Source organism: Budorcas taxicolor, chromosome 23 (assembly GCF_023091745.1).
Source record: "Budorcas taxicolor isolate Tak-1 chromosome 23, Takin1.1, whole genome shotgun sequence".
Classification (NCBI taxonomy): Eukaryota; Metazoa; Chordata; class Mammalia; order Artiodactyla; family Bovidae; genus Budorcas; species Budorcas taxicolor.
Window position 1 is genome coordinate 17,458,937 of NC_068932.1, and position 14,382 is coordinate 17,473,318.

The following is a 14,382-nucleotide window of genomic DNA, read 5'->3' on the forward strand; positions in this document are numbered from 1 at the left end:
ATGCAGAATTTTGCATAAATGTACATCCATCCAGAGGGAGCCCATAGCTCCATCAGATTCTCAGTGGAATCACCGGCCTCAAGTCGGTTCAGAATCACTTCTCCATATGAAACATTCCCAATTCCTTCAGCTTGCTCTCATGACAGGAAACACAGACCGCTTGTCATTCTGGAGTCTTCCTCTTGACCTACGTACTTTGTCCCTGGACTGTGAGTTTGTTGAGGGCAAGAAGAGTTTCTGACAAATTCTGGACTCCTATAATTACAGCATATTAGAACACATATTGTTTTAGAGAAAAAATTCAAGGCTCCTGGGCCATCTGACTTGTCTGCCTCAATCTCCACTGAGGTGAACTCACTTGCACTTACCCACACGTTCTGTAACTGAACACGATGAAGCTTTCTTCATCTGTCCTCTCTATGAAGGTCACACAGGTGTGCTTCTCCCAGTGTCTCATGGCCTGCTTAAAAATTGCCCTCTGGCTTCCTGAAACGACAGGACAGGTGCTCATCAATTCACTCGTGGGTCCGTAGCTTCCTTAGATGTTCTAGAGCATGCTGGTTCATTAACAAAGTTTGTTCCAATGATCAAAAAAAAGCTTGTTTCAGTGGCCCAGAATTAAAATGAACTAGGACTAAGGATTTCCCTGGCTAAGAATACAATATAACTTTCCCAAATAACCAAAAACTTAGAGAGTAGGAGTTTGTGAATTGGAAGAGAGGGTAAAAATAGATTTTCAAATGTCCCCAGCCTCCCAACTTTTCCTTTGCATTGAAAGTACTTTCCTAAACTTTAAAAAAATGTTACTTAGGTCATTCAGTTTGAAAAGTTTTGGCCTTTCAAGTAAATAACCAGCACTGCATTTCACCCTTTCATTTTACTTTCTACCTATAGGAGAGTATATTCCCATATGCTCTAAAAATTCTATTTGTAGGTACACTCATGATGTTTTTGCATCAGGGTTCAGTGTTTGCTGGGGGATCCTTGAGTCTAATGTTCTACAAGGCCTTTGAGAACAGATGAATTTCATACTTCCTCTGAACTTTTCTTCATATTTCCTTGATTAGACATTGAAAATAAAGCAACAAGTAAATTGGGAGCAAGAATAAAGTAATTGCAAACTCTAGGCTGATAGTTTCATCCAGTCAATAAGTATTCTTTTCAAAATCTATCAGTCTGCAATAAATAAGACAACTGTATTTTGATTTTGGTAGAAGGAATGAGAAGGATCTAGAAAAAAAGAGTTGTTTGGGAAGTACACAGGAAGGTTGCGGATGGGATCTGAATTCTGGAATGACTTTGTTGCAGAAAACCAACAAACCACTAGAAGGTTCCCATGATGATCTAGAAGATGTGGGTGTAGTGTCATTTCATTGGCCCCCAAAACATATATACAGAATAAAGAGTAACTTAGCTGTCCATTTTGGGGGAGCCATCTGGACACTTTAAGTTAAAATTGTTTATAGAACAATGATTCACCAAAACAGCAATCCTACTAATTATAGAATAAAAAATCTCTTTGTAAAGAAAGTTTTCTCTATAAAATTAGTTAATTTCTGATGAAAGTTATATAAAGCTTTGGCAAGATAAGCACACTGGATCTGAAAGAACATGGTTAAGATGCCAAGAAACAGGGCCTTCCCTGGCAGTCCAATGGTTAAGACTCTGGGCGGTCACGGCACTGGATATGTGTTTGATCCCTGGTCAGGGAACTAAGACCCCATGAGCCGCGTGGCAAGGCCAAAAAAGAAAAAAAAGAAAACAAAAACAAAAAAGATACCAAGGAACCAAAGTTAGTAGCTGATTACAACTCCTACATTTTAGTTCTTTAAGAAAACACATCTCTTTCTCTCTCTTATTAGAACTGGGGACTCCTTGAGGGGCAGAGTGGCATCTTACTGGAGGCTCTGGGATAATGCCTCAGGGACCAGGTGACCACCTCTGAGGACATAGCCCCAAATGAGACTGCAGTTTCCCCAGGCTGACTGCATGAGACCCAGTGGTCATGAGGAAGCTTGAAGCACGGCGACTGCTATGACCCCAGCATCTGTTCCATCCCACCTGAGTCCTTGCAGGGAGGACTTTGCCCACCAGGGAAGACAAAGCCCCCAGCCCCAAGCAAGCCTCATCTGGAGCTACTGACCAGTGAAGTTCCCGCCAATGACGTACGGGATGACCCCTCCCGGCCATATCCTCTCTGTCCTTGAGGTTGTGGCTCTTCGGACCCGGGGAGAGAAGGTCTCAGCTCCAGCATGCAAGGTCCCGGGGCTCTGTGGAAGCAGGGCGTTCTCCTTTCCATCTGCAAGAGAGTTGGGCTGCCATTTACTTTGCTTTTAATTCCTCCTGGGCATATAGTGAAGATTATATCACCCATGAATCCACAAAAGGAGAAATTCAGAACATGTATTCTCAAGGGGATATTGGATCTGTTCAGGGTTTTAAACCTGAGTGGAGCAAGAGAAAGCTCAGGGCTTCCCTGGGGCTCAGTGGTAAAGAATTCACCTGCCGGTGCCGGAGACACTGACTGGTTCGATCCCTGATCCAGGAAGATGCCACATGCCTTGGAGCAAGGAAACCCATGGCCTGTTGAACCTGTGCTCTAGAGCCAGGGAGCTGCAAACTCCTGAAGCCCATGTGCCCAAGAGCGCATGCTCCACGAGAGCGAAGCCACTGCAATGAGAAGCCCGCGCACTAGAGTGCAGAGTAGACCCCACTTGCCGCAACTAGAGACAAGCCCGAGGAAAGCCCGCACAGCAGTGAAGACCTAGCACAGCAGAAATGAAGGAGAAAATTATCATTTGTTTAAGAGTAAGTGTAGTGAGTGTCCCAGGCCTAGGATGGAAGTGGGTCTGGCTTGTAGGAGGTCTTGAAAGAAGCCCCATGGGACTCAAGGGCAGCCTGTGAGCCACAGAATTAAGCGACTAGGACAACTCATAGCCCTTTAAAGTGGAGCCAAGTACTCTCTTCTCAGAGCCACAGACATTGGGGAGAACAAGCTGCATCGGTCCCCTGTCTTGACCAAATATTGTCAATGCTGCAAATACTGGAAATAATTTGGCCAGCGTGACAAATAAAGTGAACCAGTCTGTGATGCTGGGAAAATAAATTATTTGCAAGATAAACCACTGTAAAATGCAGCGCCCCACAGAATCCTCCAGCTCTTCTGGATCTGTCTGTACATCTGGACCTTTGAGGGAAGATGATGGGAAAGAAACAGGGACTCTATTTAAGGCTCTGAGTTCAAGTTATGATCCCTAGGAACAGTAGAGACAGATGGGTGGGTAGAATCGCTTAACCTTGAGGCAACTGAATAATTGAATCCACATTTGTTTCATTCATCATTCAGACAGTTTAAGGTTTTGTTTTCAATCTACTTGCTTATACTCACTAAGCTCACTTTGGGGCATTTTCTCTTTCGTTTTTATATTTTTTCCCCTAAAAATTAGATTTGGTTTTGTTTATTCTTTTCATTTCATTGTTTCATTAATTTTATTTATTTACATACATCTATTTTCACTTATTTTATTCTGATGTTTCCTTTCTAGCTTCTTTTCTCTTTTTTTAAAAAAATTGAGATACAGTTCATACATCATAATAACCACCACTTTAAAGTGTACAATTTACTGGTTTTGTATATTCACAAACTTGTGCAACCATCACCTCTATCAGCTCAGCTCAGTTCAGTCGCTCAGTCATGTCTGACTCTTTGCGACCCCATGAATCGCAGCACGCCAGGCCTCCCTATCCACCACCAACTCCCGGAATTCACTCAGACTCACGTCCATTGAGTCAGTGATGCCATCCAGCCATCTCATCCTCTGTCGTCCCCTTCTCCTCCTGCCCCCAATCCCTCCCAGCATCAGAGTATTTTCCAATGAGTCAACTGTTCGCATGAGGTGGCCAAAGTACTGGAGTTTCAGCTTTAGCATCATTCCTTCCCAAGAAATACCAGGGTTGATCTCCTTCCGAATGGACTGGTTGGATCTCCCTGCAGTCCAAGGGACTCTCAAGAGTCTTCTCCAACACCACAGCTCAAAAGCATCAATTCTTCAGTGCTCAGCTTTCTTCACAGTCCAACTCTCACATCCATACATGACCACAGGAAAAACCATAGCCTTGACTAGACGGACCTTAGTCGGCAAGTAATGTCTCTGCTTTTGAATATGCTATCTAGGTTGGTCATAACTTTTCTTCCAAGGAGTAAGCATCTTTTAATTTCATGGCTGCAGTCACCATCTGCAGTGACTCTGGAGCCCCCAAAAAATAAAGTCTGACACTGTTTCCACTGTTTCCCCATCTATTTCCCATGAAGTGATGGGACCAGATGCCATGATCTTCATTTTCTGAATGCTGAGCTTTAAGCCAACTTTTTCACTCTCCTCTTTCACTTTCATCAAGAGGCTTTTTAGTTCCTCTTCACTTTCTGCCATAAGGGTGGTGTCATCTGCATATCTGAGGTTACTGATATTTCTCCCGGCAATCTTGATTCCATCTTGTGCTTCTTCCAGCCTAGCATTTCTCATGATGTACTCTGCATAGAAGTTAAATAAGCAGGGTGACAATATACAGCCTTGACGTACTCCTTTTCCTATTTGGAACCAGTCTGTTGTTCCATGTCCAGTTCTAACTGTTGCTTCCTGACCTGCATACAGATTTCTCAAGAGGCAGGTCAGGAGATCTGGTATTCCCATCTCTTTCAGGATTTTCCACAGTTTATTGTGATCCACACAGTCAAAGGCTTTGGCATAGTCAATGAAGCAGAAATAGATGCTTTTCTGGAACTCTCTTGCTTTTTCGATGATCCAGCGGATGTTGGCAGTTTGATCTCTGGTTCCTCTGCCTTTTCTAAAACCAGCTTGAACATCTGGAAGTTCACGGTTCACGTATTGCTGAAGCCTGGCTTGGAGAATTTTGAGCATTACTTTACTAGCGTGTGAGATGAGTGCAATTGTGCAGTAGTTTGAGCATTCTTTGGCATTGCCTTTCTTTAGGATTGGAATGAAAACTGACCTTTTCCAGTCCTGTGGCCACTGCTGAGTTTTCCAAATGTGCTGGCATATTGAGTGCAACACTCACAGCATCATCTTTCAGGATTTGAAAGAGCTCAACTGGAATTCCATCACCTCCACTAGCTTTTCCACATTTTGATCACCACCAAAAGAAACCCTGTATCCATTATGAGTCAATCCCTCCAGCCCTTGGCAACCAGTAATCTACTTTCTGTTTCTATGGATTTGCCTGTTCTAGACATTTCATATAAATGGAATCATGCAATATGTGGCCTTTTGTGTCTAGCCTTTTTCACTTAGCATGTTTTCAAGGTTCATTCGTGTTGTAGCATGTGTTAGTACTTCACTACATTTTATGGCTAAATAATAATCCGCTGTGTAGGTACACCACATTTTATTTACCTGTCCTTTAGTTGGTGGATATTTGAGTTGTTTCCACCTTTTTGGCTATTATGAATAATGCTGGTGTGAACATTAATGTACACATTTTTGTGTGGACATATATTTTTCAGTTCTTTTTGATATATGCCAAAGAGTGGAAGCATCCCAATGCACATAATAACTCTATGTTTAACCTTTTAGAGAACTACCAGACTGTTTTCCAAAGGAGCTGCACTATTTATGTTTCCACCAGCAAAGTATCAGGGTTCCAGTATCTCCATATCCTTGTCAACACCAATCTTTTTTATTACAGCTATGCTAAGGCTGTGCAGTGGCATCTCAGTGTGGTTCTGATTTACATTTCCCTGGGATTTCTTTGGAAGGAATGATGCTGAAGCTGAAACTCCAGTACTTTGGCCACCTCATGCGAAGAGTTGACTCATTGGAAAAGACTCTGATGCTGGGAGGGATTGGGGGCAGGAGGAGAAGGGGACAACCGAGGTTGAGATGGCTGGATGGCATCACGGACTCGATGGACGTGAGTCTGAGTGAACTCCGGGAGTTCGTGATGGACAGGGAGGCCTGGCATGCTGTGATTCATGGGGTCGCAAAGAGTCAGACACGACTGAACAACTGAACTGAACTGAATGACTAATGATGTTGAATATATTTTTGTGTGCTTATTAGTTATTTGTATATCCTCTCTGGGGTCTTCCCTGGTGGCTCAGTGGTAAAGAATCCACTTTCTAATGCAGGAGACTCGTGTTCAATCCCTAGGTTGGGAAGATCCCCTGGAAAAGGAAACGGTCACCCACTTTAGTATTCTTGCCTGGGAAATCCCATGGACTGAGGAGCCTGGCAGGCTACAGTCCATGGGGTCAAAAAAGTCAGACATGACTTACCAACTAAACAACAACATATCTTCTTTGGAGAAATGTCTATTCAAATCTTTTGTCCATTTCTCAACTGGGTTGTCTTTTGTCATTGTTGGCATTAGTTACTCTTTGTATATTCTGGAGACCATATCCTTATCAGATAAATTCGAATATTTTTTCCTATTTTGTAGATTGTCTTCTCATTTTTATGATAGTATCCTTTGAAGCACATCAGTTTTTAACTTTGATGCAATCCAATTTATTCATTTTTTTTCTTTTGTTGCTTTTTATGTCATACATAATCAATTACAAACATACCTTGTTTAATTGTGCTTCACTTTATTGAGTGTGTTTTACAAATGGAAGGTTTGTAGTAGCCCTGAGTTGTCAGATGATGGTTAGCATTTTTTAGCAGTATTTTAAAATTATGTAAAATTATTTTCAGAGGTAATGCTTCTGCAAACTTAATAGACTATAGTATAGACATAACTTTTATATGCAGCAGGAAACCAAAAAATGTGCGCAACTCACTTTATTGCAGTAGTCTGGAGCCATGAGACATTGAGGCCATGATATTCCAAGGTGCAGCATAATCCAGCCTCATAACAATTCACATCCATATTTTCGTTTAGAGTTCTATAGTTTTATCCCTTGTATTTAGATCTTCAAACATTTTTAATTGATTTTTGTGTATAGTGTGAGGTAGGGGTCTAATTTCATTCTTCTGTATGCAATATCTGGTTGTACTAGCACCATTTGATGAAAAGACTCGTTTTCCCTCCACGGGATTGTCTTGACAACCTGTAAAAAATCAACTGGCCATGCTTTTCCAGCTTCTTGAGTTAAATGTTTGGCACATTAATTTTCAATTGTTCTTCTATTCTAATATTACCATTTTAACACTGAAATTTCACTGAGTTCCTTTTTATCTACATGCCGTCTTTTGACATGTACAATTCTTTAAAAAATCTTTTTCACTGAATTTGTTACAATATTGCTTCTGTTTTATGTTTTGGTTTTTTTGGCCTAGAGGTATGTGGTATCTTAACCCCCTGACCAGGGATCAAACCTGCACTCCCTGCATTGGAGGGTGAAGTCTCAACCAGTGGACTACCAGGGAAGTCTGACACGTACCTTTCAATGTTAGACCTTGATACATTTTGTAAGTTCCATTTGGACTTTCTTCTTTGATTCTTGAATTATTTAGAGGTGTGATTGTTAATATCTAAAATATTTGTCTCTGTGTGTGTGAGTGTGTTATTGATATCCAACATTGCTTTGTGTTCCAAGGACTTATTCTTCAAGGCAGGGGTCAGTAAACTTTTTCTGTAAAAAGCCATATAATAAATATTTTTACATTTTGAGGTTAATATATTCTCTGTTGCAACTACCTAACTCTGCTACTGTAGTGTGAAATCAGCCATAGACGTAAATGAGTGGGTATGGCTGTGTTCCAATAACGCTGAATTTCCAAAAACAGATGGCAGGCTAGATTTGGCCTTCTGGCCATGGATGCTGGCCTGTGCTTCAACATATCAATTCTTTGGTGTCTTGAGCCTTGCTTTATGGAAACAGTGACAGACTTTATTTTCTTGGGCTCCAAAATCACTGCAGATGGTGACTGCAGCCATGAAATTAAAATATGCTTGCTTCTTGGAAGAAAAGCTATGATAAACCTAGACAGCATATTAAAAAGCAGAGACATTACTTCACCAACAAAGGTCCACAGAGTCAAAGCTATGGTTTTTCCAGTAGTCATGTATGAATGTGAGAGTTGAACCATAAAGAAGGCTGAATACCAAATGCTTTTGAACTGTGGTGCTGGAGAAAACTCTTGAGGGTCCCTTGAACTGCAAGGAGATCAAACCAGTCAATCCTAAAGGAAATCAATCCTAAATATCCATTTGAAGGACTGATGCTAAAGTTGAAGATCCAATACTCTGGCCACCTGATGCAAAGAACTGACTCATTGGAAAAGACGGATGCTGGGAAAGATTGAGGGCAGAAGGAGAAGGGGAAGGGATGACAGAGGATGAGATAGTTGGATGGCATCACTGACTCAATGGACAAGAGTTTGAGCAAGCTCCGAGAGTTGGTAATGGACAGGGAAGCCTGGCGTGCTGCAGTCCATGGGGTTGCAAAGAGTCGGACATGACAGAATGACTGAACAACAACGTGATCGCTTTTTATAAATGTTTCATATATCCTTGAAATAAAGTGCGTCAGTTCCCAAAACTGATGGTTGAAGAGTGCTACATATGTTGTTCAAATATTCTCCTTACAAATATTTTTGACCTCTTGGTATATCTGCTATCAAGAAAAGTGCTTTAAACAACCTTGAGAACTAAGATTGTGAATGTCATCTTTATTTTTAATTTTTCCTTTATATTTTTCAAGGCTATGTTGGTTAAGTAATACAAAGTAAGGATTGTTAAATGTTCCAGCTAAACTGTGTCTTTTATCAATAAATATCCTCTTTATCTGTAATAATGTTCATCCATAATAAAGATTATTTTGACTGATATTAATATTGCTATGTTAGTTTTATTTTGATTAGTGTTTGCCTCATATAGTTTTCCTTCATCACTTACTTTCAATCTTTTTGTGTAATTATGTTTTTTGCTTTAAATGAGTCATTCAACAGGTGTTTTCTGTGAGCAATACATTTTCCACCACAAACAATGAGACAAGCTTTGCAATGGTCATACTATTGAGGTTCAATATTCTTTTTGTTGCATATGAAATGTGTGCTAAGCCCCTCCAGTCATGTCCGATTCTTTGTTACCCTATGGACTGTAGCCCACCAGGCTCCTCTGTCCATGGGATTCTCCAGGCAAGAAGGGAATCTTCCTGACCTAGGGATCAAACCCACATCTCTTACATCTCCTGCATTGCCAGAAGTTTCTTTACCGTGAAGTATATGAAATAGTTCTTGTAAATTGAAAATTTTTTGGAAATAATTGTAGATCCATATGCAGTTGCAAGAAATAATACAGACAGATTTTGTGTACCTTTGACGGTTTCCCTCGGACTGCAAGGAGATCCAACCAGTCCATTCTGAAGGAGATCAGCCCTGGGATTTCTTTGGAAAATGATGCTAAAGCTGAAACTCCAGTACTGTGGCCACCTCATGCGAAGAATTGACTTATTGGAAAAGACTTTGATGCTGGGAGGGATTGGGGGCAGGAGGAGAAGGGGACAGCAGAGGATGAGATGGCTGGATGGCATCACTGACTCGATGGACGTGAATCTGAGTGAACTCCGGGAGTTGGTGATGGACAGGGAGGCCTGCTGTGCTGCGATTCATGGGGTCGCAAAGAGTCGGACACGACTGAGTGACTGAACTGAACTGAACTGACGGTTTCCCCCAACATTTTATAAAACTATAGTACAATATCACAACTGGGATATGGACATCTACTCAGGGGATCTCATTCAGATTTCCCCAGCGTTATACATACTCATGTGTGTGTGTGTACAGTTCTACACAATTTATTACGTGTACAGGTTTGTGTATCCACCATCACATTCATGATACTAAATAGTACTATCACCATAAGGATCTCTCATGCTGCCATTTTACAGTCACATCCAACTTCCTTCCCCCTCCCTCCCAACCCATGCCTAAACTCTCAAGCACTAATCTGTTCTCCATTTCAAAAATGTTTTCATTGGAAGAGCATTATTTAAATGGAATCTTACAGCGTATAACCTTTGCGAATTGGCTTTTCTCACTCAGCGCCATTCCCTGGAGATTCATTCAAGTTGTTGCCTGTATCAACAGTTCCTTTTTATTGCTGAGTAGCAGTACTTCATGGTATGTATGCACCACGGTTTGTTTAATCATTCACTTACCGAAGGACGCATGAGTTGTTTCCAGCTCCTACAAAGAAAGCTGTTATGAACATTAATGTACAGGTATTTGCACGAAGATTTTTACTTCTCTGTAATAAATACTGAAGAGCGGAACTTCTGGGTCATACAGCAGTTGGGTTTATTGCTGCATTCTCTATTCTGGTCCATTGCTTATCCCTCTGCTGATATAACACTGTCTTAGTACTGTAATTATATACCATCAGCCCTCTGTATCTAAGTGTAGTTAGCCTTAGGTATCCATCATTAAAAGCAAATAGCTATTCCTTCCTGATCATGACAATTTCCCTTTCTTTTCTTTGAGTGTAACTCTGTATTTTTAATTTGGGGTAAGAGGAAGATTTTATTTTTTTTCGTAGTAGTTCTCTGTTTGTAAAAGAGGCCCATGCCAATTCAGTCACTAGAATCAGAAAGTTGGCGTGTAACACATTTTTCAGCCTGAACATAATTGTTTTACTGCTAGAATTTCTAGATCGGGAGTCACACACTTGCAGCTCTTGGTATAAACCCAACCCACAGATGTGTTTTGTTTGGCCTGGATGCTTTTGGGCCACACTTTGTTTTGTTTTTTCTTAAATCTCACTTGAGAAGCCAACTTTTAAAAATCAAGGACTTTCACATAAAAATCCCAATTTTCTAGTTTTTCTTCAAAAATGAAAAGATGTGGCAACAGTGGCTCATCTTCTGTCATCTGCAGCCACAGCAGTTAAGTAGCATCTGCTCCTCACAGTCAAGGCACATGTTTTCCTGGTTGCTAGAATCTATCTCCCACTTCACACGGTTCCATCCAGCCACTTCACCCACTGACATTACCTGCTAGGCCTCTACAGACCTTTTAACTTGCTATCCCAGCCCAGGACTACAGATTGCATCCAGATTCCAAATGTTTGTGTGCTCCGCTGTGTCTGACTCTTTGCAACCCTGTGGACTACAGCCCACCAGGCTCCTCTGTCAATGGGATTTTCCCAGCAAGAATACTGGAGTGATGGCCCTTTCCTCCTTAGGAGATCTTCCAGACCCAGGGATCAGACCCACGTCTCCTGCATTTCAGGCTGATTCTTTCCCACTAAGCCATTGGGAAAGCTTCAAATGTGAGTTGCCCCCGTAGACTAGAAGCTCTGTGGGGGCAGGGACTGTGGCTGGCTCATTTACCACTCTATTCACACCCAGCACAGTGTCTGGCTGGTGGTAAGCATGGGGTGCTTTTAGGTTTTCAATTAATTAATTAAAGAATGGATGAGTTATTCTAAAAATAAACAACCAACAGTCCAAACAATTCTGCGGCGGAAACCTCTCCAAAATGTTGGCAGCCCTGAAGTCCTTAATGTTTAAATCCTGAGAATCATCCTGTCTTAAGTAATCACAGGCAGTGATGTAGCAAGTGGAAGTTTGTTATTCATTTCCCATATGGTTTTCAACAAGTCTCTTAAATTTTCCTCTGCCGCCAACTCCCCCTTGGAGAATGGGCAAAAATACTTCTCTGTTTGAGGGACTAACACTAAGGAATCCAATGTTTCTCAGAGAAGCTGCGCTTATCCATACTTGTGACCTGGTGTTATAAGGGCCTGTGTGCAGCCGAGTCAGCATGGGAAAATCTTAAGTGCACCTGGAAAGAGGCTGGAGTGTAATTTCCAGAGATGGGTTATTGAATGACAGCTTCCCCCTCGGTCCAGTGAGAAATTTAATTTGCTGAGGACTCAACACAGGAAGCATTTGCCGATTAAAAATATGTCTAAACAGATGTTCTGCTTAGCCTGGAAGAAGGATCTTAATGCAACTGTCATTATTGGATTTTCTTGGATTACTACTATCTGGAATTGGAGTCCAAATAGAAGAATGTAATTATTTATTATGGTCCAAGAATCCTGCATTTGAAGAGGAGCACAGGGGTGTCTGAAAGGATTTAACACGCTGAGGGCGGGGTGGGCTGGGGGATAAAGTCCATTTAAATTCCCTGGCTCTGGGAGTGTACCCTCTCCTCTCTGAAAAAGCAGAGCGGCTCTAGCTATTCAATGCTCCATTTCCAGCTGAAGGCACAGTCATGTCACAAACAGAACCAGGCCTGACCCAGACTTCTCAACTGAGGAACTGTGGATTTTCGATTAGTCAACCGGTCCCTCCCACACTGGAAGTAAACACCCTGATGGTCCAGCCATCTGCATAACCCTCACCTCGCGGGTGATGGGCAAACTCATAACTTGCCTGCGGTGATTCTGAAAGCCTGGGTGAAAGCGGAGACCGTGGCTTATTCTGCACAATGGTTTGATCAAGGAGCTTTTTTAAAATTCTGGTGTCTGCACCCCTGCCTTGAGATTGGGAAACTGGGACTCAATTAACCTAGAGGACTGTCAAGATGTCTGTGCTTTTTCAAGCTCCCCAGGTGATTCTGACACAAAAAGAAGCTTGAGAATCAATGAGGTAGCCCAGAGATTAAGAGCAAGAGGCCTGGGGTCCAATAGGCTGAAGATAAATCCTGCCATTCACTACCTGTGTTGCTTTAGAAGAGCCACACCGTCCCCTGAGCCCTCCTGCCTGCTGTGTGCTGGTGTCATGGGCGTGGAGCCAGGCGGTGAACAAAAAACGCCTGCTACAGTAAGAGCTCAACATGAGCTGCAGTCATCACCATCATGTTTGCACCTGGGGATAGGCTAGAAAGAATGTCCAAAGTCAGGTTCAGTTTACACCCAGATATGCTGACCCGAGTGATGTTCAGGGGTCTGGATGCTCTGGGCCCAAGTTTGAGGGATCCTTATTCTCTGGGACAACCGAATCAGGTTGCTACAGTCCCTTAAGGGACTGCTACAGAAAGGGAAAAGTCCCTTCTCTTTTATGAACATGGTTCTGGAAATCAGCCTCTATCAAAATAGTCACAGCTTCATTTGAGGAACAGTTACACACTTCATTTCATTAATCCCATTATCAGCCCCCAAATGCATGCTGAGCTCTCATCTCCAGAGAAGGAAGGCTCTCAGACCAAAGGGTCTGCCAGGGGGGTGCCGAGTGAGTAGTTCCCCAAGACCCCCAGCACTCCCCAAGGCTGGAAGCACAAATCCCCGCCGTCAAGGCTGAGGGGAGCCACATAATGCCAGGAAATAAACCTGCTGCTGTAGCCAGCCAGCCAGAGGCTCCCTTCAGATCCTTTATCCTGCTTGGGCGGTCTCTTTTTCTGGGGGTGGCAGAAGAGGGGGCCGGTTGTGATTAAAGGGGAATCTGAGATTGACACAACTTATCTTTAATTCAAACAAAACAAGAGGTACGTCGTCCACCCAGTTTGGCGCCTGACAGTGTCCTGGAGGGACAGATGGGAGGGCTAGAGGAACAAGCTAGAAGGGACCATCCTCACCTCACCCTGGGGGTCTCCTTCCTCCTCCGGCTCGCCCTGGATGCTCAAAGACTTACTCGTCTGCTGTGGTAATACTGGAGGGATTCAGACTGGAAGGATTGGCCTAACCTTGACATTGTCCTCTCCAAACACACCAGGGTCATCTGAGGGGCTGCAGACTGTGGATGTAGCCAGCTGCAGGGGCGTGGGGCATGGGTGGGGCAGTGCTGTCATCCTCCTTAAAGCACCCAAGAAGATCTCTCATCACAATGTGAATACCGCGTACAACCCAACCAGAGGCAGAATTTTAATGGGTTGCGGCAGCTTTATTCCTTCCTGTCCTCTTTAATTGTGTTTCTGTGCAGCTGCTGAAGAGCTGTGAAATCCCAGTCCAGAGGTGGACGGCGCACTTCCAGTGTTGAATCATATAATTCTTGGAAGTGAAGGTGGAGAGAAAGAAGTGGAAGGGCTACGCTCATTGAGTCCCTCTTATGTTCCAGACACATGGCTATGTGCTTTGCATAAATATTGTTTCTAATCCTTGCCAAACCTTAGATGAGGTTAACTGGATAACTTAGCCAAGGTCATAGTTACAAAGCGGCTGAGCTGGGATGCAAACCCAAGTGTGCCTGACTGTTCAAGTTTATTTGGTTGGGTCATTTTATACCTAACAAACTAGCAAATACTAAAAATCCTGACAATAACTATTGCTGGTGAGCAGACAAGATACAGTGAGGGAAGACAGTAGACGGTCTCTAAATATGGCCATAGCTCTCATTTCTGTAAGCTCACACCATTTCTCACACTAAGGACTGGAACCTATTTTCTTCTTCTTGAGGCTGAGATGGCCCTTCGGCTTTTTTTGACCAATACAATGTGGCAGAAGTAGCTTTCTGAGAGTTCTGAGTCCCAGGCTTAAGTG

General features: G+C 42.7%; 1 protein-coding gene across 1 annotated transcript in view; it reads right to left on the reverse strand.

Moving 5' to 3' along the window:
- TLL2 (tolloid like 2) overlaps window positions 1-14,382 on the reverse strand; it is a 141,013-nt gene that overhangs the window by 57,005 nt on the left and 69,626 nt on the right. Inside the window, exons 4-5 of the mRNA XM_052660936.1 lie at window positions 2,144-2,299; window positions 369-486 (exon numbers count right to left, since the gene is read on the reverse strand). Of these exons, the coding sequence (XP_052516896.1) occupies window positions 369-486; window positions 2,144-2,299 (274 nt within the window). The remainder of the gene's footprint in view (window positions 1-368; window positions 487-2,143; window positions 2,300-14,382) is intronic.